General features: G+C 40.4%; 1 protein-coding gene across 1 annotated transcript in view; it reads left to right on the forward strand.

The window, feature by feature from the left end:
• The window catches only part of gria4b (glutamate receptor, ionotropic, AMPA 4b), a 177,785-nt gene extending 150,134 nt beyond the window's left edge, over positions 1 to 27,651 (forward strand). The window contains exons 12-16 of the mRNA XM_030745811.1: positions 13,486 to 13,684; positions 15,999 to 16,246; positions 20,219 to 20,333; positions 23,934 to 24,071; positions 27,015 to 27,651. Of these exons, the coding sequence (XP_030601671.1) occupies positions 13,486 to 13,684; positions 15,999 to 16,246; positions 20,219 to 20,333; positions 23,934 to 24,071; positions 27,015 to 27,179 (865 nt within the window). The 3' untranslated portion in view covers positions 27,180 to 27,651. The remainder of the gene's footprint in view (positions 1 to 13,485; positions 13,685 to 15,998; positions 16,247 to 20,218; positions 20,334 to 23,933; positions 24,072 to 27,014) is intronic.

The following is a 27,651-nucleotide window of genomic DNA, read 5'->3' on the forward strand; positions in this document are numbered from 1 at the left end:
CATTATGCCTCAGACAATGTTAATTCTCCCATTTGCTTCCAATCTTTTTGTTAGACAAAAAAAGGTAAGCTGCTTACTCAACTCACAACATGTCAGGTTGACATCAGACTGACAAAAAAAAGCAAATAAGCAAATTTCCCCAATTGAACTATTTCTTTTAAAGTAAGACTTTTTCTTTTGTTTTTTATAAAAAGTTACAGTTGTGAGGTTTTCATTTGCCACTCACAATAAATTGTACCTCATTAACCAACTGCAGCATATTTACATTGTTTAAGTAACCCCACATAATAGCAGTAGATTGCATGGAGATACAGTTTGAATACTATAGAGGGGATAAGTATGAACTGTGTTATTTGCACTGTAGTATGTGCTTCTCGTGCTGTGTGTGCACAGTGATATCAGTCTTGCTTGTGCGTGGGTGCGTGCGTGTGTGTTTGTGTGAGACAGAGAAAGTCTCTGCTAGTATTGATTTCCTCTGTCTCTCTTTCTTCCTCAGCCTTATTGTTCTTCACTGCCTGACTCGCATACGCTGTGTTGTCTGCTTGTAAGGGAATTAGGCCGTCTCGTTGTTTGTCAGCTCCGACAGTTGTGCTTTTTGCACTTGTGTTTGTGTATTTGAGCTCCAGTTACATGTTTCTGTCTTTGAAGCAGCTGTCTGGAAAGCCTGCGTGTTTCATTACGTGTCTGTGACTTCTCTTCCCTTTGCCCAAATTATGAGACCCGAACCCAGCCTCCCTGGGGCTTTCGACCAGCCGATTGGTGTCCAGTATACATGGCGTACTTTGGAAGGGTGGAGAATTGGAGCTTGTACAGTTTATTGTGTGACTAAAAGCTGGAGGAGATCTTTGTTTTTCCAATCAAAGATCAGGCTTCCTCTCTGTAAGCACACACTGGCATTCTTAAGCTTATACGCTGTCAAGGCCTGCAACTCTTAGTGGTTTCTCATTTTCTGTAAAGCCTTTCTTAGCATTTTGAAAGGCTTTGTCATGCTTAAAGTTCCAGCAGATGGTTATTTTAAGCTACTGCTCCTATAGTTATTTTAAGTCCTGCATTTAACACTTCTTTTATCTGTTTTAAGCCCTTATGGATCTTGTAGTGTAATAGAGTTAGTAAGATTTTAGGAGATGAAAGGAGGACCAAACCAGCCTGTATCTTTCAGCCTCACCCACAGCAGAGGAGAACACAAGATGGAGGATCCTGAGGTACATTATAGCCCAGCCCAGTCACGTAAGCAACCTATAGAGGAGACTATAGCGGGCTTGTGACTGTGATTAAGCACACTCATTTAAAGGGTACGATTGCTTTGTTCACATGTGTGCAGACCACCCCCACCCACCACCATAACCACTCCAGTCTGCTGCATCTCCGCCTGCATACTGCAGATAAGGACTTCAGAGCTGCATAACAATGTTCACATCAGAATGAAAAGTCTACATTTCAATCCTCTGTGTTCCCGTTTCCTTTCCACCTGTCACTGCCAGTCCCAGGGGGCCTCTCCCAGTCCATCAATACAGAACCCCAGAGCCCGGCAGCCCTTCCTGACATGCAAATCCTCTCACACAGAGGAGATTATATGGCATAGAGGAAGTGACAAGGGCAAGGGTGAAAGTGGGACGAATTTTGGAGCGAGGGCCTTACAGTCAGGAGCTGGCCGGACGGTGGAAACCCAGTCTGCATGCAGAGTCTAAATGTTAATTCACGGCAGACAAATTACATAAGAAGCCCATAAGCTGTAGACATAATCTGCAGTGTTTGTTGCTTCAAACTGTTTGGGGTAGCCTTTTAGGAGCGAGCTTTGCTAAGGTTAATTTTGGTCACATCCGCGTTGATTGACTGGGGGTCACATTGTGTCAGTTTTCATTAGAGAAAACCCCACAGCTCTGTCCAAAGCAATACAAGCAGCACGGGAGACAGATACTGGTCCCCCATTGCAAAAATATGTTCACACATACAACTGGATGCATTCGCCATAAATGGGTCATTTGAACCTGGTGAACCCATCTGTGAAGTTGTTCACATTTATAAGGCTTAATTAGCCTAATTAATGTCCCAAATTACTACATTAGGCTACTTGTTGCTGTTCATTGTCAGACTAAAGTGTAGAGCTGCTCCAAATAAGGTAGACAATAGACTGTATATAAAAGATGGGTGTATACCATCATTATGTCACCCACTGATTCATGTACTATAGTTTTGAAGCCTTATGCTGCTTCACTGTATTTGGCAAAGAGGGTCAACCTGGAGGGGGCAGGGGGGAGGTGGTATCAGGTAATGCTAATGTTAGCTGGTTACCTTCATTAGTAATCTCTATCTATTTTTCAGTGAAAGCTAACTTTGGACAGTGAAAAAGAGGTTTAAAACCATTTAAGAAAATGAACCGCCGTCTTTTACTACAACCGTGTGCACAACCCCTAATAAAGTTTAAATTGGTGAGTTATGCAAATACCTGAATACAGCAGAAATGGGAAATTAGATATAGAGTAAAATGTTTATTTCTTTGGGGATTTACTCACTTTTGTAGAAAGCCTCAAATGGCCATTAGAGGAACTGCAGCTTTTTCCACCTCCACTCTGGCTTCATTTCTCAGCCAGTGAGGACTGTGCTTAGGTTAAGCCTATAGCCTTTAGCTTTATGACTACTGCCATGTGTTTTTGGATTCAGAAGTGGCAATACTTAGATGAAAAGCTGGAGTACTGAGTTAAATAATGTTGGCAAGCTGCATCTACATGCTATACACTCAGAGAACTGAGAATTGGTGCTACGTAATTTATAAAATCAAATGCTAGAATTTCACTTGGAGCACAGGCTTCTTGAGGAGGATTCTTAGGTAATCCTAATAAAAACACTCCAGAAATCATCAACACCACAAGCATCGTTGAGAGGTCCAGCAGAAACGTTGTGTAGCAGACCGCTGCTACACAACATATACATATACACGAGTCGTGCAAAGCAGACCTGTCTCTAAAAATGCAACAATAAAATTTAAACTGGAGAGTTATTAAAAAGTCCTCCCACCTTCAGTTGTTATGTAGAGGAGAAAGTAACTATGGTGACCAAATGTATTTTTGTATCAGGCTGTAAATGTGTTTATTTCCACGTTAAAGTGGAACATTTTAACATAGAGTACCAGTACAAATAGCCATCAACTAATAAATGTCACAGAAGAGTTCTTCTCTTATTACCGCTGAAACCTCCACTCAATTAGTACCAAGACTTGCCAAAAGCACTCAGGCTAATGGTTATCACAAGGAATCAAAGTAATGTGACGATTTAGGATCCATTATTTCACATGAAGCCTAATACAAATCTTCATGTGAAGATGAAGGATGTTGCTTGCTATATAACATAGGAGGGAAGCATTCCCATATTTAACCCTATCTGCAAAGTTCTGTGTGGTTGTTTTTCTTTAACAGAGGCTGGGAGTAGAGCCTCTCCTCCACATTAAAGGGGGCCTGTTCAGGTGGTTCTGACCAGGATACCTCCTGGGCACCACCTAGGTCAGGTGATTTAGGTATGTCCTACTGGGAGGAGACTCTGGGGTAGACCCAGGATATCCTGCAGAGCTTATGTCTCTTGGCTGGCTTGGGAACGCAACAGTGTCCCACCAGAACAGCTGGAGGAGGTGGCTGCAGAGAGAGAGGTCTGGGTTTCTCTGCTCAGATGGCTGCCCCCATGACCAGTTTTTCAAGAATAAAGTTGTAAATTTACAGGGAAAAAAAAAAACAAATCTGTTGTTTTTTTATTTAGTCAAGGAACCACACTGCTTCATTTTTCAAGTGGAAAGCTATTCAGAGACTGTCAATAACTCATGTGAAATGTTGTTTGAACATCGAGAACATCTGTTTGTTTTTAGAGTTGATACTGATCCAACAGTACCTGATCCCATAATGATACTTTAGCTCAGTGCAAGCTTTACATGGTTTCTATAGTATTGTGCAAATGTTTTCAGCCCCCTCTCACAGCTTTATATACTATCAGAAATGGGTGCAGTGATTTAGTCAAACATTTACAAACATACATGGAAGTACAGTATATAAGAGAAAAACAGAGTTTATATGATTTATACATCCAAAGATGCGGGTCCGCAGCTCGCCTCCTCCTTTTCACACCAGAGCCAGCAAGAGGCTCTTTCTGCTGCTTCCCCAATCCTGTGCACAGCTGTCTTCCACTTGTTCCCCAGAACTCCGAGTGCAGCGAGCACTGTCCACGATGACTGTGCTGGGAACCTCCCGCACCCCACTTCTACAAGAAACAGCCATGCTTGCCACCCTTTCTCTCTACATTCCTGGACATGGTCTTGGTACTTAAGGCTCTTTCTTTCATGAGCTTCATCGCAGCTGTCTTCCCATGGCACAATTAATTCTATAAGGATGACCTTATTAGTTTGCTCTGACCAAATAACTATGTCAGACCTCAAAGTTTTCTGGACACTCTCTGCTTTACCTCTTTCCTGACCTCCTCCATACATATGGATGACGATTTGAACCAAAAATTCCAAAATTGGATTCATCACTCCATCAGACCTGTTACCACCGATTTCCAGTCCATGTCTTGTGTAATTTGGCATACCTCAGCTTTTTCGCCATGTTTCCCTGTTTAAGAATGGCTTCTTGATATCTGCCCTTCCACTGAGGCCATTTCTGATGATGCACCTAGATATAAGTTTTCAGCACATAGTTCTCCGGGAGTCTCTTTGTTGGTGTAAAATACTATTTTATGCCTGCCAAACTGTGTTATCTTTGGAATTTGTCATAGACTCAACTAAAGAAATGGGAAAAAATCGTGTTTTTGTGACAGGCTGCTAATAACAAAGTGTCTGAAGATACAATTTGAAACTCGTTCTTTGCTATTATTGTATGTGTTGACACAGTACTGGTTTGTCCCTTGAGTTAAGTGCCTTTTTAGGCTTGAATGATTCATAGATCAATGACTATTCCCAAAGCCAATGACTTATGTGTCCATCCAGCCTTGTGATCTTGACTTTACATTTCCAGAGTTACATGTAGCATTTTTAGCTGCATCTCTTTGATGAAAATCTCTTACTGTTAATGTCGACAGTTTGATTCATGATGCAGCTCCACCAGGAAAGCCAGAAGTAAAAATGGCACTGAATGTCTTCCTCCTTCTCACCCTTCCTTTCTTAATAAGGGTTAATACCCCCTTCTGCTCCCTCAAGGCAGCCCATAATAATTAATTCAGTGATTAATATCCCAGTCTCCAATGGTAATGTCTCCGTGGAAACAGAAGAAGGGAGCTTAAATGAAATGGCGACATGATAGTGTTTTTAATTGACTACAAATCCCACTTGGATAGAACCGGAGTTATTTTGGTGTTTCCTCTTGAGAATGCAGGATGTCAAGTCATAAAATGTCAATATAAACATCCAAGCAGCCGTCTGCATCTCCGGTGTAATTGTTCCAGGTGTTTCCAGTCACTTCTGTCTCATTGCTTCAGATGGATTATCTTTGTCTCTTCTGCTGAGTCATCATTGCTGAATCACCGGCGAGCTAATGAGAATGCTGTGATTGGCTTGATTAGTCCTGATTAGCTCAGACTGTGTGCATACTGATGGCAAATTTCCTGATGGCTACAGATGAGGCGTAACTTTTAATTTGAGTTGTGAATTTAGGCCAGCAGAAGCGGAGTTTGAAAAAGGGAAAATGTGACTTTTAAGTGGTCTGTTTGCAAGACTTCATTGTTCTATTAATTCAATGCCAATTAGCTTTGTTATCCAGTTAACACGCTGCTGCTCTGCTGCACTGTTTATTGCTCATGTCAGCAGTGCTCATCCGTCTTCACATGAGGTTGATTTGTTGCACTAATTTAGCAAATTTTGGGCTGTGCTAGAGGCTCTGTGCAGTAGCTACCTTTAGCTTCAAAGTGGCAGTCTTCTTTGATATGTTGGTAGAAAGCTGTCCAGTTGTAATTAAAATGTGTATTTGTTACCTTAAAGGGGCCCTGTTGTGCTCTTTCGTATGTTCTCTCATTTATTCACGGTTACAATACTGGATGTTGATATTAATCATGGCTGAAGTTTCAGAAAATTAGGTCAGCATGTGTGCAGGTAATCACCGTGAGCCAAAAGCTCTGGTTTCAGACTGATCAAAATACTGTGTTTTTTCTATCTTAACTCTGAATGATGTCAGTGAGAGCAGATATCCTAATATGGTCATCCCATGCAAACAGCTCTGGCTGTGAGCACAGAAGCCAAATTTACCTAGTGTTCAATCCTCTTTGTGAGGGGCAGCCAGTCAGAAGAAAGTTGGGTCATTGCTCAGAGTAAAAATAAGACAGTAACCTCCTTGTGATTAGGTTTAAGTTGTCTGGAGATTGCACTGAATTTTTTTTACTATCAGAGAACACTTGTAACTAGTTGCAGCGACCAGTTTTGATTGCAAGGTGATTGCAAAGGTTGCCTGGTGGGAGGGAACTTGTCTCCAAACAGTTGTGGTTCAACATTTACTGAATGCAATCACTCAAACTGGCTAATATTTGCAAATAATTTAAATCTAATTTATAAGTGCAGACAGATTGCAATAAATCAGAGTCATTCTGTGCTGAAGAGCACAACTCGTCTGCGACACAACTCTTTGAAATGGAGGACTTGACTCAAGTGGTTGCCAACTGGTTGTTTTATGGTTATATTCCTATATAAACGCAAGGTGGCCAAGCGCCTATGTCATTTTAGAGTTAAATCACTGTCCTGTTTCAAATCTGAGGTTCTGGCTGGACTCTGAATGTAAACAGTTAATGTGAGTCAAAATTATTTCACAGCTCCTAATATCCATACAGTCTATGCAACTGATTAAGTGCTGCAAAATATGTATTCTTATTTTACACTTGAACAGATGTAACGTTTCATAGATAACATTTGAAATAAAACAACAGATCCACTTGTGATATGACCACAAAGGTTTTCTTCAAGATGGACATCACAAAGCAATCCAATGTCAGGTGTTTAAAATCCCACAGATTCAATTCAATTCAATTTTATTTATATAGCGCCAAATCACAACAATCATCTCAAGGCGCTTTGTATTGTGGGTAAAGACCCTACAATAATACAGAGAAAACCCAACAGTCAAAACGACCCCCTATGAGCAAGCACTTGGCGACAGTGGAAAGAAAAAACTCCCTTTTAACAGGAAGAAACCTCCAGCAGAACCAGGCTCAGGGAGGGGCAGTCATCTGCTGCGACCGGTTGGGCTGAGGGGAGAGAAAGACATGCTGTGGAAGAGAGCCAGAGATTAATATCAATTAATGATTAAATGCAGAGTGGAGTATAAACAAAGTAAATAAGGTGAATGAGAAGAAACAGTGTATTATGTGAACCCCCCAGCAGACTAGGCCTATAGCAGCATAACTAAGGGATGGTTCAGGGTCACCTGATCCAGCTCTAACTATAAGCTTTATCATAAAGGAAAGTTTTAAGCCTAATCTTAAAAATAGAGAGGGTGTCTGTCTCCCGAATCCAAGCTGGGAGCTGGTTCCACAGAAGAGGGGCCTGAAAGCTGAAGGCTCTGCCTCCCATTCTACTCTTAAGTATCCTAGGAACCACAAGTAAGCCAGCAGCCTGAGAGCGAAGTGCTCTGTTGGGGTGCTACGGGTTCTGCAGAATATAATGTCAAAAGAGTCTGGGTTATCTGTGACAGCGTATAAACCATCTTAAAGTCAGCCCCAACGGTCGACAGTGTCATGTGAGCAGATTTGACATCACGGAGGATCATGAAGGTTTTTTTATAATTAAAATACGGGCCCTTTATTATCTCTGCTACATAATGACTTAGTTTATATAAACAGTTTAAGAATATTTTAGTGAGAGTTCTAATCTTTAAATTCCTCTTCTGTAACTATAATCCTGGTTTTATCTGCTAATTATCAACAGTTAATTTTTTTTTTTTTTTTTTTTTGCAGTGTTTTGGTCAGAAATGTTTTTTCACAGATAATTCACGTTTAAAGCAGCTGTGGTTCAGGAGGAAAAGCGGGTCAGTGGTTCGATCCCTGCCTCCTCCAACCTACGTGTTGAAGTATCCTTGGGAAAGAGACTAAAACCCTGAGTTTCCCCTGATTTATCCGTGTGAGTGAGAACAAGAGGTCAAAAGTGCTTAGGCATTAAAAAAAAAAACACTGCTGAAACCAGATGGTAAATTATACTAGTAGCCTCAAGATATTGCCACCATTCCCAGAGGCTAAAGTGGGATTTCTGCTACACTCTGTGTGGAGCATAACCACAAACCCTTCTGAACCGTGTGCTGTAACTTACACCTTACCTGACATGCACCTTCCTAAAAATGTAACCGCATGTTACATCCAAGTAGCCATAAAGATGGTGATAGCCTCTGTTGTTTCATCCTATGCGTTTCCAGCAACTTCTTCTTTTGCTGCCAAGAGAATGGATCAACTCAAAGACAGAAATCCCACCGGCAACTATTGTTGCAGAGCAATGCAAGTACACCACCTGTTCAGATTTTAGTGAAACTTGCACATAATGATCACCTAATGGGTCCTTACCCATATTGTGTTCAAGCTCATATTTGTAGTTTTACAAGCAATAACTTGTGATGGTAGTAAATTGGGATGATCATGAGCTGGATGAGTTTTTATTTCTAGTTATTGCACACACACTTGTACCATGATGGATGCATCGGGGGGGGGGCATTTTGGTGTTGAATATCTTGCCCAAGGTCACTTTGACATGCAGACTAGAGGAGCCCGGGGATCGATCCAGTGGCTAGATGACTAGATGACCCCACTCTGAGCCACAGTCACCCCAAATATATTTTTTTAGCATTTTTGGCTTGTATTAAATAGGAGCATAGCCCTCATACATTAGTCACCTGCAACCAGATGAGCTATAGGGCTTTGAGCCTCTACAGTACAGTATTTTGCACTGACTATTTAAATCTTATATCAGGGCTGCAGCTGAGGATAGAACATGGGAGCAGAGGGGAAACTCTGGAGCTTTCTATGCTGTCTATGCTATGAATAAGTCAAATACCTCACACCCAGGTTTCACCCTGGGAGCAGAGTAGCACCTCCCCATTTATTTAGGCTTTGCTCAAAGTCATAATTGTCCGCATCTCTCCACATCTTTTACATCACCTCCTCTTCTGTTTCTTTCTCATAACCACATAAATTTCAGAAATCCTGCAAAACCTGAAGAGACACAAGTCACACATCAAATTTGACAGAAACATTTCATTTTATTTTTCCCCACATCAAAGGAGGTAAAAGAGGAAAGTGTCACATGGTCAGTGATACTAACAGGAAACATATCATATCTAATCCAGAATTTTGCTTTTATGATGCTTTTATTATCTCTGAATTTTTACTTAAGCTCCACAATCTCATTTTTCCCTTTAAACGTCCCATTCTGTGGCTTCAGATTGAGAATATGAAAGGTATTCCACACAGAGTGACAGAATCAGCACAGTTTATTCTATATGCTGCTTGTTCCAACGGTCCTTTGAAGCTACAGTGTCTAAAATATTTAAACTCAAGTCACCGTTTCTTTTTTCTTCTTCTTCTTTTTTTAATTTTTACAGCTGCACCGTTGCTTCAAATGGATTCTAGATTTCTTTTGCATGATTTTACACATTTCCCCATAAATTAGCCTGCTTTGTGAGAGTATTGGAAATTACAGCCAGCAGGACTGAGAAAAGCACAATGATGAATGTAAAAGATACTTTTGGGGTGAATTTGTATGTTAAACTGAGATTTTAGGTGTTTATTAATGGGCCAGTATTCAGATCATAGCGTCTGTCCAATCTCTGTTTATTAAATATAAAGTAACATAACTTAATGTATAATTGCTGAGATTTCTTTTTTAGTATTCTTTATACCACGAGGCTTATTGCTTCAACACTGGAGCTCATTTCTGTTTTGTCTCCACTTTATTTTTTTTAATACTTCCCCCCATGTAGTTTTCTTGTTTCCTCCACTCACGGGAAAGACTGAATCATACATCATTACAGTCAAGTTCTCTCCAAGGTTTTTCACAACATCTAAAAGCACTGAAGTACTTTTCTGTCTTTACAGGCAAATTTTACGTTGTAATAACCACACTTTTCTTACACTAAGTGCAAACCGCCTAATGCTTTTTGCCTTTTTTATTAATCTCAATTTCTGAAAAGGCTGACTTTCAGTTTTCTGGCATTTTAGCTGCCTTGTATTTACAAAAGCTACTGTATACACAAACTAATACACATGCAGCTGGTGCAAAGGACTGTAAACCATTATAAATTGGACTGGGATGCTCAACCAACTGAGTAAAGCAGGCACTGGTGTCCAATAACTATTAAAAACAAATCAATGAGCTGCACCATCACGCTAGGTTCCTTCATTATGATGATAAACACAGACATTGTAGCTCATTTTCTCATTTAAACTGTCCTGCTACTGTAAACACTCAGGACACCAAATTTAATATTAATACACTGTAGGAAATAGTCCCAGACAGCAGCACTATTTAATATTATTTTTTGTAGTGTTAAAATCAACAATGCCCAGCTGCTAGGGCAAATTACCGATGTTAGTTTTTGACAAATACTGCAAAACATATTTCAGTTTATATTGCACTGAAATGGACATATTCTGCAATAAATGTCATCTAAATGACACCACTCCAAACAAATTAATTATCAGTAACTAATACATGGCAGCACTGTGGTGCGGTCTGCTGCCTCACAGCTAGAAAGTCCTGGGTTTGAATCCACCTTGGCCCTGGCCTCTCTGTGTGGAGTTTGCATGTTCTCCTTGTGTCTGTGTGGGTTTCCTCCGGGTACTCTTGTTTCCTTCCACAGTCCAAAGACATGCAGTTAGTGGGGTTAGGTTAACTGGTGATTCTAAACTGCCCATAGGTGTGAATGGTTGTCTGTCTCTCTGTGTTAGCCCTGCGACAGGCTGGCGACCTGTCCAGGTTGTACCCTGCCTCTTGCCCTATGACAGCTGGGATAGGCTTATTTTATTTCTTAGATTATCTAAGATAAAAAGCTTTGGGTTTGGTTCCAAAATATGATTTTGGAAATCAGGATAAGCGGAAGAGAATGAGAGGATGGATGGATGGATGGATGGATGGATGGATGGATGGACGGATGGATAGATGGATGGATGGATGGATGGATGGATGGATGGATGGATGGATGGATGGATGGATAACTCATACATAAACAATGCATGTAAGAAACAGAGTGGTCAGCAGTGGCTTTTCACCTGGTAGCCATAAACCCACATAAACCCATGAGCCATGAAGCTCTCGGTGCAGTTTTTGTGCTGATGTTAATGCCAGAGGAGATTTGAAACGCTGCATTTATTGAGTCAGCAGAGCACTCAGAGACCCTGCTCTACAACTTTGTGTGGCCTGTCAGTTGCTGACTTGCTGTGGTTCCTAGATGCTTCCACTTTGCAATAATACTGAATCTGTATAATGTCTGAGAAAGGGGGATATGTACCCACCCACCTGTGGTTCACATCATCTGTTTACATGGGGCAACCAATCAGAAGAAAGTTCTCTTAAACAGGGAGGAGCTACAGTGGATGTTTCAGACACAGACAGCTGCTCGCGGAGTCCATGAACCAAAATATGGAGCTGAAAATGAACACAGTAGTTCCACTTTAAGTAAACTGCATCACACATCTTATTAGAGGTGAAGGGAAGGCGAGAGTGCTTATTTACACTCTTCTATATAATTTTGATACATCATCTGGAATCTATACTTGCTTGAAGGACAATAGAGAAACAAGAAAAACACCGGAAGCACTAACATGGCCTGAAAATTACCCAAACTCCCAGCGAGGGGATTTTCTCACCCCCTCCCCCCATTCCCTCTGTTTACTGCAGGCCCATCAAGACACAGCAGAGTGTCACAGTGGATCAAAGTCAGCGGTATCAGCCAGCAAACACACAGCACAGAGAGTTGGAGGGATGGCAAAGAGGCTCTCCTCCTCTTCTCCCATTATTACTCTCCCACAATCCACTGCTGATTCTGTATAAATAAAGCAAGGAAGGGGAAAATGGAGAGGCTCTGACAGAGAGAACGAAAGGATTTTAGCGGGTGGGAAAAGAAAATAAAGGAGACCAAAAGCATGAGAGGATAGGACTCATTGATGCATCTTCATGCACCCCCTCCACCTCTCTATTTGCATTATTTTACAGTTAAATACTCTGTGCTCAAATATAGTCTGAAGGAGAGAGGAGAGGAAGAGAAGGAAGTCATTTGTATTCAAATCCAGAGCTAATACGTCAATAAGTCTATTTCATGGGCAAAGATTCCTCTGTGTGTGTGTGTGTGTGTGCGTGTGTGTGTGTGTGTGTGTGTGTGTGTGTGTGTGTGTGTGTGTGTGTGTGTGTGAGAGAGAGAGACATGCTCCACTGCAGCACTTCTCAGTTGGAAGCTGCCTTAGCTGCTACAGGCACTTTCATCCGTACAGACTGAGAAAATGGAGGTTTCCTCAGTGATTCTCTGGTCATGGTGACGACTCTGCAGAACTCTGATTTTTTGCGTAAAAAGCACAAAATGCTTGTTTAAAAGGTTTCTTAGCAGTGCTGATAGTCATGGTTCTTTCAAGCTGGCCATCAGGGAACATTAGAAGAGGGTTTCTCATTAGATGCCTATAGTATGTGGGGTCAGCTGAGGAAAAGGATGCTATCTATTTGTATACTGTGGCTTTTGTGTATTGGAAGCAATGGAAAAGGGCCAGATTGCAATAAGACACAGTGAAATACCAGCCAAGAACACACTGACTGTTGCAGATGCCTGTCTCCTCCTCCTCATCCCCATCTCTCTCTCTCCATCTGACACGGAGGCCTGAGGGTTTTGTATCCTCTGCTGTTTGATTTGCACCGAGGGGAGATCTTGTTTGTTCTCCTCAATGCAGCATTTATGGTTTAAGATTCTCCTCACGACCTTCCGCTGCTCCTGAGCAGCAAGCTATCTGTCTGCCCCGAGTGAAAAAACAAGAAAAGAACAGTGCTGCCGCCGCCGTGCCGGCCGGGGGACCTGCAGCTCTTTTCATCCTGCCAGTAAACAAAAAGAGGGGGTGGGTAAGAAAGGACAAAAGTAGCCTGTACCTTTTCTTTATCAAAGCTAGTCAACACAAGCATGTGGGATTTTTTATTTTATTTATTTATTTGTGAGGCATTAATGAGAGGTAAATACAGCTCTGGCTGCTTTGAGTGTTCTCAGAGCTCCACCTTGTGGTACTACATTGGCATTGTTGGTCTCCACAATGTCGGCCTTCCATGCTTAATTCATATTTCATTCTGTCTAATCTTTCAGTATTTTTATACCACTGACTGTCTTCTATGTCTTTTTTTTTTTTATCTCTCTCGTCTCCTTTTTATCCTAATTTGATCTCCAATTATCATTCTCCTGCTCTACTTTCTTGTACTTTCCTTCCCTCTTATTTTATTCTGCCCATCTTCTCTATAATCCATCCAATCTGTCCCTGGACTATTCTTCGTCTTCCCTCCTTCCTATCTTTAAGATCATTATCGGGACGAATCGTAGGAGGAGTGTGGTGGTTCTTCACTCTCATCATCATCTCGTCCTATACGGCCAACCTGGCTGCCTTTCTCACCGTGGAGAGGATGGTTTCCCCAATTGAGAGTGCAGAGGATCTGGCCAAACAGACCGACATTGCCTATGGCACATTAGACTCTGGCTCAACCAAAGAGTTCTTCAGGGTGAGTTGGTGTTACCAGAGTTAATGGTCTACTCTCAGACAGGTAGGCGAACCTGTGAAGGGCCAAAATCTTAACACAAGAAAAGGCTTATCGTGCAGTTCATGTTTTTTTTTCCAGCTCCTTTTATAGGTTAAAGAAGTATTTTATACCAGTGATTCCCAACCAGGGGGTAATTCTGCTGTAGACAAGGACATGGAAAGATGATCTTAAAAACTGAAATTACAGTTAATTAAAGTTTGAGCAGAAAAGTTATAACAGTTCTCTAAAACTATACAGAAGCAGTTGAAAACGTGAGCTGACCTTATGGATAAATCACATTTTTTAGCTAGTTTTACACAATAAACAGAAAAAATAACAGGCTAGAATTATGGCTAGAAGTCTGAAATAATTGACTATATGGCTGGCAGTTAAAACTGATGAAAGTATTAGTAGTATTGCTAAAAGTATGTAAACAAATTATTAACCAAACATAACCATGTTAGATTAATAGTTGAAACGTAAGCTAAAAATATAAATAATAGGTTGATTATTAAATAAAGGTACAGTTAGTGGTTCAATTAAGAGTGCAAAGAACAAATAAAAAACTGCTAAAATAGCTGGTTAAAATTGTGACTAAAAACTTAGAAATTATTGTATACTATAGGTACCTAACAGTTGAAATAGCAAGCTAAAATATACACAATGAGTAGAACATTAATAAATTCTTTCCTAGAATATGTCATTAAATATTTCAATACCTAGCCAAAAGCATAGCTAGCAGTTAAAACTGTGTGCTAAACATACAGGATAAACAGATAAAATGGGAAGCCAAACTATTTAACAATAAGCATTAAATAAACTAAAATGATGCTGCTGGTTCAATTTCTTAATAAGGACTATGGACAAAAAATATCAACATAATAAATGCAATTAAAACATTTAGCTAAAAATCAGGCTAAAGATTTGGAATTTATTAGCTAACACTGTAGCTGGTAGTTGAAATTATTACCTAACAGAATAAACTGTTGGAATAGCTTGCTGAAATATAAATAATTAAGCATTTTTCACTAAAGATACAGCCAACAGTTCAGTTTGTTTGCAAAGAATATAAAGAAATTACTTATATAGCTAAACATAATAAGCAGTTAAAACAGCATAATAGCTAGCATTTCAATTTGTTTCCACAGAATTCAGAAAAAGAAATTCTTAGCCAAGCAATAAATACATGGTTAAAATTACGATTAAAAATTGTTAATTGGTAGCTAATAGTATAACAGTATGGATGAGCTAGTCTAAACATACTGGATGAACAGATGAAAGGTGTTGTCATGCAGAGGAAATTTATACTGCTAAGGGTATTGCTAGCAGGGCAGGTCCTGAACATTTTGGCTCATTTGTTATTGGAATTAAGCAGACAAATCGTTCCACCTACTAACAACAGCCACGCATTACCAGCCACAGAAACGAGAAATCTATCGATGTGTTGGGGCCAGGTAAGGTTTCCCATGTTTGGTCAAATTAAGCCACGGGCTCCACTCCTTGTCATGGCCTTCTGTCAGTTCCTTTAATTTTTTTCAGTTTTGCAAATACATTCCCCACAGAATCTAAAGACTTTGGTCACGGGAATAATATCACTGGATCATTAGCTGGTATCTGATCATCTTCCAACCTCTGACTTTCATTCTTCTTGGCAAATGCTTTTGCGTTTGTCCCTCTTGCATTGGTCCAAGAATTTCACCTCTAGTGTGCAATATGAATGTCCCTGGCTGTCCTTCTTAATCACAGTTCGAGTTTAGAGCTAAAGCCCACAAAACAGAACCAGAATCATATTCCTTTAACTGTGGATGTGGTGTTCAGGGAGGAATGCTTTGAACCGTCTAATTTTTTTTTTAAGTAAACACTTAAGACACCGCAGGACACTCACCTAAGAGTATCGAGGGGGGCGGCGAAAGGCAGGGGCTGGGACAGACAACAGCTCAAAAACAGTAGACAACTCACTAATGATAACTGGTAAATGGTAAGCTGATGTATCTGCTATTGGAAGTAGTCCAGATCCAGTTTAAGATATGAATACATTTGAACACGAGAAGTGTTGCTTCTTGAGTCCATCTGGCAGGGCTTTAGGGTATATCAGTTGAAAAAGGTTGGGAACCACTGGTCTAAACAATGGCTGGTATTGTTCTATGTAAGACTCCAGTAGAATGCTTCAAAACTAAAACAAATGCCAGTTTTTGAACTGATGTATTCTCTCTTTTGTATTGTATGCATATATGCTTTCTCCATCACTCACACCACATCTACCTTTGAACCTCCAAACCCCTTCAAAACCCCACAGCGGTCCAAAATTGCTGTCTATGAGAAGATGTGGGGATACATGAAGTCGGCCGAGCCCACAGTCTTCACCAAGACCACGGCCGAGGGCGTGGCGCGGGTCCGCAAGTCCAAAGGAAAATATGCCTTCCTGTTGGAGTCCACAATGAATGAGTACACAGAGCAGCGCAAGCCCTGCGACACAATGAAAGTTGGGGGCAACTTGGACTCCAAAGGCTATGGAGTAGCCACACCCAAGGGTTCACAGTTAAGGTGGGTGGAATAGTGTAACAATATGTTCTACGTGTTGTTATGGTATTCCACCTTCCCTGGTGTGCCGCCTTTTCTATCTCTTTCTGCCTCCACTTACTGCTCAGTGTTGGTGGGTGGGGCATTTTCTGTGTCCATGTTAGGGCAGAAGTAGCAGCTTAGTGACATCTGTGTGTGTTGCATGCATGTGGGGCTTCATTGTGGGTGGTTTTTATTTACTTTTTTTGTCTTTACAGCTCTCCACAACAGGTAAATCTTTGTGCTTGTGCTTGCTGTTTGGGCAAAGAAATGTTGGAATGGCATGCTCTGGAAGCTCTCATCTGAAAATGTCTCATTTAGAAAATAATCTGCATTTTATATACAAAATGTAATTGCTCTGAGATATTTAGCTAATGCTACTTCAGCTTTCCTTCACAGTTGAGTGGTTCTTTATTTTCAACTAAGTGACTGAAATAGTGCTTTGGGAGCCATTTGAAAGCTCAGCCTTGGGTAACTCTGCCAGACTCTGTCACAGCCTCCCGCACATAGTGGAATTTACAGACCTGCCACAGAATACAGTGGCATTACAGGAGGGAGTTGCAATTTCAATTCACACACTCATCGATCAAAGCCCGCCAGCAAGGTCTCACTGAGGGGAAAGGATAAATATACTAAAGGCAAAACTGCCCAGGGGTGTGCATTTGTGTATGCGTCTGTGTGCATCTTCGAAATTGCTTGCACCTTAATTTATTCCTGTGGAGGTATAAAAACACGTATTTGAAAACCAGCGAGAGTACTTTAAGCAACTCTGCTGAATAAACGTCTCATTTTAGAGCTTTGCTATAACTTATTAGAAGTAATTGCTCAGCAAACATTTCAACGGTCTTTTCGTGACGTCAAGTCTTGGTTGAAAAATAGCTCCAAAATGAAAGTTGTGCTGCCGTCGACCCAACGTACTTCCTTGATGTTGTCTGGACATTTGTGCTATGGCGCATTTAGAATGAAGCTAATTTTTATCTCATGTTACGTCCGTGAATACAGTTGTGCAAGTGACATCAGCAGCCAGTCAGTGTGTTTTTTTTTTGTTTGTTTGTTTTGTTTTGTTTTTTTATGCTTTATGAAGCAGTGTCAACAAATTAATTAGTTCTAAAGCACCCAACACCTCACCAATAAAAATACAGTTAAATTTGATTGATATGACATTTTCTTTTCACAAAGAAAGTCTGTAAACTTTTCAAGTAAAAGCAAAGCAACCTGTAATAGTTGTTTTCTGTAAATTCCTCTGGTCACAAAACCTGAAATACAGTTTCTATAATTTGATTTGCAGCCAGGCTGGTGCCAGTTTTCAGCCACTGCTTTGACCAGGAAGAGTGCCTGGCAGATCAGGGTAGTCCTCTCTCCCAGGCCTCCATTTTGTTGTTTTGAGGATTATCATCTTCTGTCAGCCACTTTTCCGGATATCAGCGAGGAAACACACCAGCGACATCAAGAGCTGGCAACATTGCTGGTCAAGGCTGTTATTTCATATGGCTCCGAACAAGAATACGAGCTGTGTTGCTTTGTGTTTCTGATCCATTCCCATTACTGATTGCTTTTATTTACTTTTTAAATATTACCAATAAATTTAAAGGATCAAAATGCACGCTGGGGCAAATCTCTCTCCTTCTCTCTTTCACTGCACTGTCATCAGATATCGCTACAGCAGCCTTCAGAAGAAACCATGAAATTGCTATGCACACTTATTTTGAAAAAGCTTTCATGGACATTTTTTTCATGTCAGTCATGATTTTCCAGAACAGCTTGAATTTTCAGCAATCCTGTGAACTTTGAATATGTATGTGTAAATCAGGTCTAAAGTATTTGTAGGTCTAGAGCTATCTGATACCATATTTTAATACTGGCAGTGCTGATGGCCTATAATCTAAGTGCCAAAATGTAATACACTTTTGTGCCAATGATTACTTATGTTGTATATTTTTTTCATCTTTATATTAAGAAACAAAGGCAGGTAAAGGATTACCTGCCATGTGTAGATTTGAGTCAACATTTCTCATTAAAATATATTCAGGGTATTATGCTTCTTTAAATGAAAGGACTGTTTACCATTAATGTGCATGTGAAAAATTCTGAGTTTTTGTGCTCCAGTTCATTTGAATCCCAATTATCTGAATAATTTTTAAAGGTCCTTGAGAGGAAGAACATACAGAATTTACAATATCATCTCACAGGAGTTCGTGAAATAGTCATCCTGTATTGATTTGTATGAACACAAATTTTACCATTATTTACCTGAAATTGAATTTCCATCTGCTTGGCTCATGCTTGATTCCTGTCCAAGTACACAAAAAGAACATTGTTTTTTTTTTTTGTTTTTTAAAAAGAAAAAGTTTACATTTAAAGATTTTAAAGGTTGTGGTAGAAATAATTTCCCTACTCACTAGGTAAAAAAACACAAACAAATTGTGTTGCTTAACAACATTTGGAAAAGGAACATTAAAATTTGTAGAAATTGTTTATTCAAAGTTATTCTTTAGCACTAGCTGGCTTACATGCTAATGCTAGCTCAATAAAATAGCTGAAATGTTAAGAAGTGCAAACTGGCGATTTGTTGCACTGGAGGTAAATGTAGGTGAGGGCCAGTCCAACAGGAATTATCCTCTGGAAGCCTATTTTTTGTCCTCTTGTCCTCTTAATTAAGCATCTTGTAGCCCCTCAGATCTGTATTACAATGGCGTCCTTAGTCATAGGTTGGACACCACTGTGTTAATTAAGTACTTCCACTTAGCAGCATTGGAGAAATGAACATTCAAATTCATAGAAAATTTTTAAACAAAGTCATTTACGGCTTTTCTTTAGCTCGAGGTGGCTGAGTCATGCTTATGCTCATGCTAATGTGATAAGTTGTCTAAAAAATGTTACAAATTCAGTTTTTGTCCAGGTAGTTGTGAAAGCTTGTTTCTACCATTGGGGGGGGCAGAGCTAAATCAAAAGTTTGAGTTATTATCTCAAACTTTATATCTCCAAATTTCAGCCAACTAAATATCTTCAAATAATTCCTATTGACTTGGTCAATTTCGAGTTGTTACGTTACAGAGATAAGTAACTCAAAATTTCAAGATGCCTATCTCTGAATCTCTGAATATCACTGAATGGGAAAACCTTTCATTGGCAGACACAAGCTTCAATAGTTAATTAATGACTAGGTCAATAGCAATTCTTTAGGAGTCTGAATGTCAGATTAAAATTTTATATTAATTAGTATTAATGGAAATTTGTAAATATTGATTAATATTTCAGAGTCAGGATTGGTTAAATATTTTGCCTCGCAGCATGCCTCTAGCTTATAATTTGTTATATATATATATATATATATATATATATATATATATATTTTTTTTTTTTTTTTTCTGCTCATAAAATTAATCATCTTGTACCTTTTTAGATTTGTATTATAATGGCACCTTGAGTCCCAGGTGGCATCAGTTGGCAATACTTAAAAAGTAAACCGTAAAAGTTTATTTGTTTTGTTTTTTTAGCACCATCTAGCTAGGGTATGCTAATTCTAATATTAAAACGAGTAACCTGGAAATTGAAAATTGAAAATTTGTCCAAGTGTTGGAGTAGAGATAAATGTGGGCCAGTACCCACATGGGTACAAAATAATCCTCTGGGGACCATGACTCTCTAATCAAAATGTAATTTTTGACATCTAGCTGTTTTATGAGCTTTATATTGCTGGCCCATGCTAATTTTGACCTAGCTAATAAAACTAATTTTTTTATATAATTTAAGGAGCTTAATATCATTTCACATTAAAGGAGAGAGATTTGGGCTCAGGGTGTGTTTGGATTCTCGAATGGGATTAATGCACTTTTCCACCCTTGTCCCTCTCTTACTGCTACTCCTCCCTTTCCTCTCCCCCCCCCCTCTTCCTTCCCTCCCAAATTGGACAGCATACTCACCCCCTCTCACCAAATATGTTTTATCGTTTTCAAGAAGTGCAGTAAACCTGGCTGTGTTAAAACTCAATGAACAAGGCCTGTTGGACAAATTGAAAAACAAGTGGTGGTACGACAAAGGAGAGTGTGGCAGCGGAGGCGGTGGCGAGAAGGTTAGCCGCTATGACGCTATGCCCATGTGACCTTGATGCGGGTAAAAAAAAAAAAATGTTTTTGATGGTAACAGGAGCATCTGCCGGGTCGATCCCTACAGTTATACAGAAGATGTGGAAACTGCAACTTTTAATCTTGAGAGGAGAGCGAGTACTGTGGAAGCAGAAATATTTGCTGTAGTGTTTATGTTGTGGTCGAGTTAAAATGGTAAATTAGCACCAAAATAAGTAAATGTGAATATGATTGTAATCCCATTTCGGTGTTAGGCCAGTTAGAATAAAAAAGCCAATAGTTTTGGTTTGACAGTACTAGCCTCCAGGTTTGTTTTGAGAAAGGTCCCGGCAGTATGTGCCCGTTCCAGAAAAGCGATGCAGCCGGGGCCCCACATATATGTGTCTGTTAGCTCTGCCCCATCGCCCTTCAATATCTCCCAATAAAACCGACCCTTTAAAACAGATAAATGAGCAAAGAGACACGTAACATAAGTGGGGCCCCTTCCTGGCTTCGTCACTTTGCACTGAAGAGTACTGAGCTGCTCTTGTTGGGCTTCTTCTGATTGAATAACATAAAATAACATGTCCTATGATGTTATTTATGTTATTTTCCCTACCCCACCCTTCCCCGCCCCCCGTGATATGAAGAACGCCCGTAAACCTTGCCGTATTGAAACTGAGTGAAGCAGGAGTCTTAGACAAACTGAAAAACAAATGGTGGTACGATAAAGGGGAGTGTGGACCCAAGGACTCGGGAAGTAAGGTCAGTCTCCACCAGCCTGGGAGCCTCCCCTCCTCTCTTTGTCTCTATGCACACTTTTATAGCGCTGGCAGTTCTGTTATTACAGCAGGCTGGCCGATAAGACACATAACAGACATGCAGGTAGAGACTCAAAGTGTAGCCTGGAGGATATAGCATGACAGACACGAGGCATGGCTCAGCGTTTTTTCAACAGCTAAGCGATGTGTTGCAACTGCAGATGAAGGCTCACAAACACACACTGACTGTCACCCGAGATGGTTGAGGGCATGTTAAGACTTTACTGTATGTCACACTAGTTGTCAGCAGTACTGTATGCCTCAGCTGTAGCAGCACACTTCGACAGTGATCCATGTTGCTGATGCACTGGAGCATGGAGAGAGTGGCCACATTTTACGAAAGCAGCATGCACAATCCACATCAGACTTACTCAGATACTCTCAGTGCAGGACACATGCTATCACCTGCAAATGAGACCAGGCAGGACAGCCAATGCACCTTAAAGATGTAGGTGATTTATTAGGAGTAGATAAATGGCAGGTTGGAAGCAAGTGTCACAGCTCATCAGAGAGATCAGCTGCATACATTTGAATAAGAGGGGGTTGAAATGTTGGATATCAGAACTGAAAGAAACCCGAAAGCTCACATTAGCAAATCTCCCAAGAATACTACGGGTCTGTGAATTTTTGGACATTGACACGCTTTTTGTAATTTTACCTCCTTCCTCAAATAATCAGAATGAGATTGAAGTGCAGACTCTTAGCTTTAATTCAAGGGATTAAGCAAAAGTATTAACTGTTCAGGAGTTACAGATATTTTTTTATATGCAGTCGCCATTTCCAGAGCCTCATGATGGACAATTGACGGATGGTTTCACAGCCAGGTGAGGCCTGTTTCCTCATTATGCCGCAAATTTAGAATTAACGAGATAAAAGTTCTCAAGTTGATTCCAACTTACATTTGGTAGCCGTTCACTGGAACTCAATGTGAGGTCCAAAGATGTTCATGCACGTGAAGGAGGCCTTCAGTACAGCATTGCCCAGCTCACAAAAGGCCTGAAAGACCACAAAAGATAACTACTGTGTATGATCACAGAATTAATTTCATGGTTAAGAAAAAAAATATTCACGTCTAGCCAAGGCAAGAGCACTCAAGAGGGTAGGTGTATTATTGTTATGGTCTACAATCAAGAGATGCCTTCATGAATTTTAAATACAGAGGGTTTACAAGAAGGTGGAAGCAACACTCAAGAACAGAAAGACCTGAATAGACTTGACCAGCAAACATCTAAAAGAGACTGCACAGCTCTGAAAAAAAAACAGTCTTTGGACAGATGAAACCAAATATAAAGCACAAAAGCAAGGGTACAGAAAAATTATCTGCACAAACAAAAACACTGTACAATCACATTCAAATAAAAAAGGATATGCTCAAAACAGAATTATATCCCCTACAAAAGAAAAGAACATGTTTATTGTTCAAAATGAAAGCTGCACATGGTAGACAGTAATTGTGCAGTCCAGTGTTTGTGTGCATATTATGCATGTACTCACAATAACAGGCAATGCTAAAATGAATTGAGGTAATATATTCCATGTGCAGGACATAAAACTGCAATATACAGTGGTCCCTCTCTATATCGCGGTTCACTTATTGCGGCTTCACTGTATTGCAGATTTTTTTTACTAATTCTGTTCTGCAGAGTTTTCACTATATTGCAGGATTTTGCAGTATATAGGTATTTCTGTAACATCCCATAACTATGTTCATCGGACGAAGAGATAAGTTACGCCTACGCCTTTATTGGAAAAAGTAACGGCAGAGGGCGAAGACACCTTCATCGGCATCAGTACTGCACAGCTCCGTAATTCATCATCATTTAAGCTGTAGTAAGAGAGTGGGAAAGGTTTATAGGAGTGTGGGAAGGGTTTATAAAGCCTTAAAATATCTATAAATAATAAAACAAATATATAATAAATATAACTAAATATATACTTTGCAGATTTTCACCTATTGCGGGGGTCTCTGGAACGTAACCCCCGCAATAGGTGAGGGATCACTGTATTCAGGGTACTAAAGATAAATATGGTAAATATAGATTTTTAAGGTCAGGGTTATGTGAGGTTAAGTGAACAAGTGTGTAAAGTTTGATGAGGCTACCTTGAACTGTATAGAATTCATGGCCACCGTCAAAGTTTTTATTGCATTTCTAAGTCCAAAAAAGGGGGTAATTTTGTCAATTTTGACAGAGTTATGGCCCTTGGTCGGTGTGTAGCAGTGGTGATAGAGAACAGTTGTGTAAAGTTTGAGTGGTTTAGCTTGAATGTTATGGAAGTTAAAGTTTTTGTACACCAGATGCAAACGATGCCAAGGCCATGACAATATATCGACTTTTTCTTCAAACAGCCGAGCTAAAAAATGGCTGTAAAGTTGTTAAACCCCGTGAATAAAAGCTGAAAGTCTGCACTTCAATCACTCCTAAATGATTGTTTCATTTAAAATCCACTGTGATGGTGCACAGAGGCAAAACTACAAAAAAAAAATGTGTCGTCCAAATTTGTATGGACTTGACTGTATTTGGAACACTAGACAGCAAAGGGGGTATGTGACAAAAGCATGTTAACTGATATCTTTAAAAGATTTTTTTTATAATATGGCTACAGACAAAAGTGCAACCGCTAACTGAGAGATCAGAGATAACAGTGAAAAAGTGATGAGAGTGATCAGTTTTGTGTGTAAATTTGCGAGGTCTCCTTTTAGCCTGTCTTATATGTGCTTAAGTGTTGAGTGATCTACCAAAACTAGCTCTGACCCTTGCGTTTTGTGTTCCTTTCCACCGGCTACAGGACAAGTCGTCCCAGGCCCTCAGCCTGAGCAACGTGGCGGGGGTCTTCTACATCCTCGTCGGGGGCCTGGGCCTGGCCATGCTCGTGGCCCTCATCGAATTCTGCTACAAGTCACGCAACGAGGCCAAAAGAATGAAGGTGGAGGACCAGTCCCAGTCCCAATCCCAACACCCCCAATACCACCAATCTCACCGTCACTGCTACCCCTGCCAGACAGGCAGCCCCCACAATAGCCCAGAGCCTAGCCAAAGCCAGAGTCCCCGGCCCAGCCCTACCATCCACAACTTAGCCGAGTTTAGTGAGGTTTTCAATGGTTATGGCAGCGATGGGGAAGCTGATAAGATGTAGATGGGGTTTTCGTAGAAGGTCCACCCAGGCCTTTTCTCCCCCCTCACTAACTCCCTGCACAGAGACTGTAAGTGAAACCAATCACACCCCCGTTGCTAGCTTCAACATGCTGAGTGACTGTCGTGACCAGTGGCAAACTGCTTCCCACATTTCTGTCCTATCCGCTCACTATGTGGTCATGTGACGTCCTGGTCTGCGTTCAAGCTTTTTCTCAGTGTGACAGGAAGCCATGAGTCATCTTCAGACATGACGTCGACTCTGCTGCTTCGCAGCTTGTGTGGCTGCAGATGTTGGTCCTAATTTATTGACCTGTTTTCCTGCCAAAATCAAACACTGCTCATACTGAAGAGGATATTCCTCATTAATGCTGAAAATACATGATAAATGTTATGATTGACCACCCTGTAATAATTCTATCATTATTATAATATAAGCTTGTGTAGTTTTATTGGAACAATAATTACAATATAGGAACTCTAGAATATATTTCTAATATATTTAAAGTAGTTTTTGTTAGCCAAACAGCTTCTTTTAAAATCTGAAGATCTGCAGCGGTGGTCATGATGCTGTTACACTCAGCTCGTTAGACTGTGTTTAAAAGTTGGAGCACCTTCCAGGTCTGAAAAGTAAAGACTTCTTTCTAATGGCCAGCAGGGGGAGACTGGTTGCAAAAAGAACACATTTGTATGGAAGTCTATGAGAAAATGGCCCTTTGGGTCCTTTGTAAACACCATCTTCAGTTTATGATGATCTCAGTTGCCAGTTTTAAGTCTTATTGAACCTAGCATGATGCTTATTTAGTAAATTATGGTACCATTAGAGTCAAAAGGAGGAAAAAGCAGGTTATGATTTAGGACGTGCCTACGTCGTAACTGACAAGTCGCTATCATATGAGAGTCCCTCAGGTTCTCCCCTCGCTTGTCACATAGTTTCAAAACACCAAGGTGGTGGTGGTAAAAACGCTCATGTCGACGCTTCTCAACCGGACCTCACTAACCAGTGAGTGGCTAACTATCTTTTATATACAGTCTATGCTCAGGGAGGAAAAGGATGGTAAATGAGGGCCAATGTCTTATTTGTACACACACGTTTACACTTCATCTAAACTGCAGCGCATTCGTCCATCAGGCGTCCACTCTGACCTTATGAATATTCAGCCCCTACAAAGAATAAAACAAAATGCAAGAGAAGCCATCTCTGAGCACACAGGAAGTCTGTGCACTAAACCCATATTTAAGCTGAGGTAAACACAAGTGATGCCGTCTCTCAAGCTGAACTCTGCCAGGTCCCCAAACATTAGACTTTCAGATCTCTCTCCTCACTCGATGTATATCTGTCCTACGTGGTTATGTGTCCCCCATCAGCACAAACTCTTCATTAGCTTCACTGTTGCTTAGTCAGCTTCCCTGTCCCACTGCCTGCAAGTATCACTCACTGTGTAATACTGCTGGTGCTACTGGGTTTACATGTAGTATGGGGCTGGCTACTGTTCTGAATGGCTGTGAAAGGTGGTTGCTACATTACTGTGTTTATATATATATATATATACATTTTTTTTCTTTTTTTAAGTGTATAGTTATGGTGTATAGTGGGCCTGCTCTTTTTTTTTTTTTTTTTTTTTGCAGATTGGAGTTTTAAGTGTGTGGTATTGATGATTTAATTCCCAAATTAAGCTTTTATTCCAACTAAATATAAGACAACAAAATATAAGACAAGCCCAGGATCAAAAATTAGTCAGAAAAGGAAGAATATACTAAGAAAGTAAGTGAAAAATGCAATGGCTTTCTTTCTTTTTAAATTTTATTTTTTAAAATGTAACTATTTCATGGCAATTTTAAACTAAATTACTATATACTCATATCAAAAGCTGCTTAGGACTGCCAAGGCATTTTTTTAATAAGAAAATCAGATTTTGGAACCAATCCCAAAGCTTTTTACTTTAGATAATCTCAGAAATAAAATAAGCCTATCCCAGCTGTCATAGGGCGAGAGGCAGGGTGCACCCTGTACAGGTCACCAGCCTGTCACAGGGCTAACACAGTGAGACAAACAACCATTCACATAATGTGGAGATGGCCCCGTACTTTTGACAGTATAGTGTATATTTTTCCACTCACAGCCTATTGGGGGCCACGGTCCACACTTTGGGATTCCCTAAAAATGATCCAATAGATTGGAAAAATTGGTTGAGAGCAGGAGGGATGAATGGATGACAGCAGTACTATTTAAAGATGATGATCAAACACTGTTTGGTTCAAAGGTCACTGGATACGTTTGGTTGAATGAAAAAAATGGATCTTGGTTGCATGGAAAATGTTAAATGACTAAACAACATTAAACTAAACATCAGGAATGTCACATAATCAATGTAAACATAATGAACAGATCATTGCATTATTTACCTGTTTATTATGTTTTATTGATTATATATTCTGCACTATGCAGCGTACGAGAAACCACGAGTCTCTAAGACTTGTTACTTTTTCCATTTCTTCATTAAGAGTTCTTCTTTTTGTTTTCAAGACTGAATCAAAACTTGGAAGTCATGTAGGGAATGAAAATGGATGGTTTCTAGACTACTGAATCCTCCAAGAAGGTACTTTGATAATAAGCATATATTCAGGGATCATTTAAAACTCCAAAAGCCTAAAACTCCCATTTGCAATGCTCCACTTTTTCTCATTTCCACCTGCTCCACACACAAACCTGTCTTTATGTGTCTCCCCACCCCAGCTAACATTTACAGAAGCCATGAGGAACAAGGCCCGCCTGTCCATCACCGGCAGCGTTGGGGAGAACGGACGGGTGCTGACGCCCGACTGTCCCAAGGCGGTCCACGCCGGGCCTCCCATCCGCCAGAGCTCCGGCCTCGCCCTGGTCTCCTCTGAGCTCCCGTGAAAACCAAAAACCTCTCAAGTGCCTTATTCCAGTAACAACACCACCAAACAGTAATCACACCGCCCACAACCACAAACCAACCACAAAGACACAGGATTCACACGGCAGACAAGTCTCCTCCAGTGGGCGCAACTGAACCGACAACAAACCCCTGCTGACCGAGGTTAGAGGACTTGCTGTGGCTCCGGGACTTCTCTCTGAAACTGTGGAAACTTGAGACAGAACAGTCTTTGTTTTTTCTTTTAAACTGCGAGGCCACACGGGAAGCGTATTGCTCGTGAAAATCCACCGGATTTTACAGATCCGGCGACAGAAGAGGAATTAACGGGAGAAGGAGGCATAAAATGGAGAAATATCATGACACGCGATAAAGAGGAAGACCAGAAAACTGTAAACTTGAAACTCAGAACTTTTTTTTGGATTGCTGTGAATTGGCAAAAAAAAAAAAAAAATAAACCAAACAAAAAAAAAA

This window comes from Archocentrus centrarchus, chromosome 14, assembly GCF_007364275.1.
Source record: "Archocentrus centrarchus isolate MPI-CPG fArcCen1 chromosome 14, fArcCen1, whole genome shotgun sequence".
Lineage (NCBI taxonomy): Eukaryota > Metazoa > Chordata > Actinopteri > Cichliformes > Cichlidae > Archocentrus > Archocentrus centrarchus.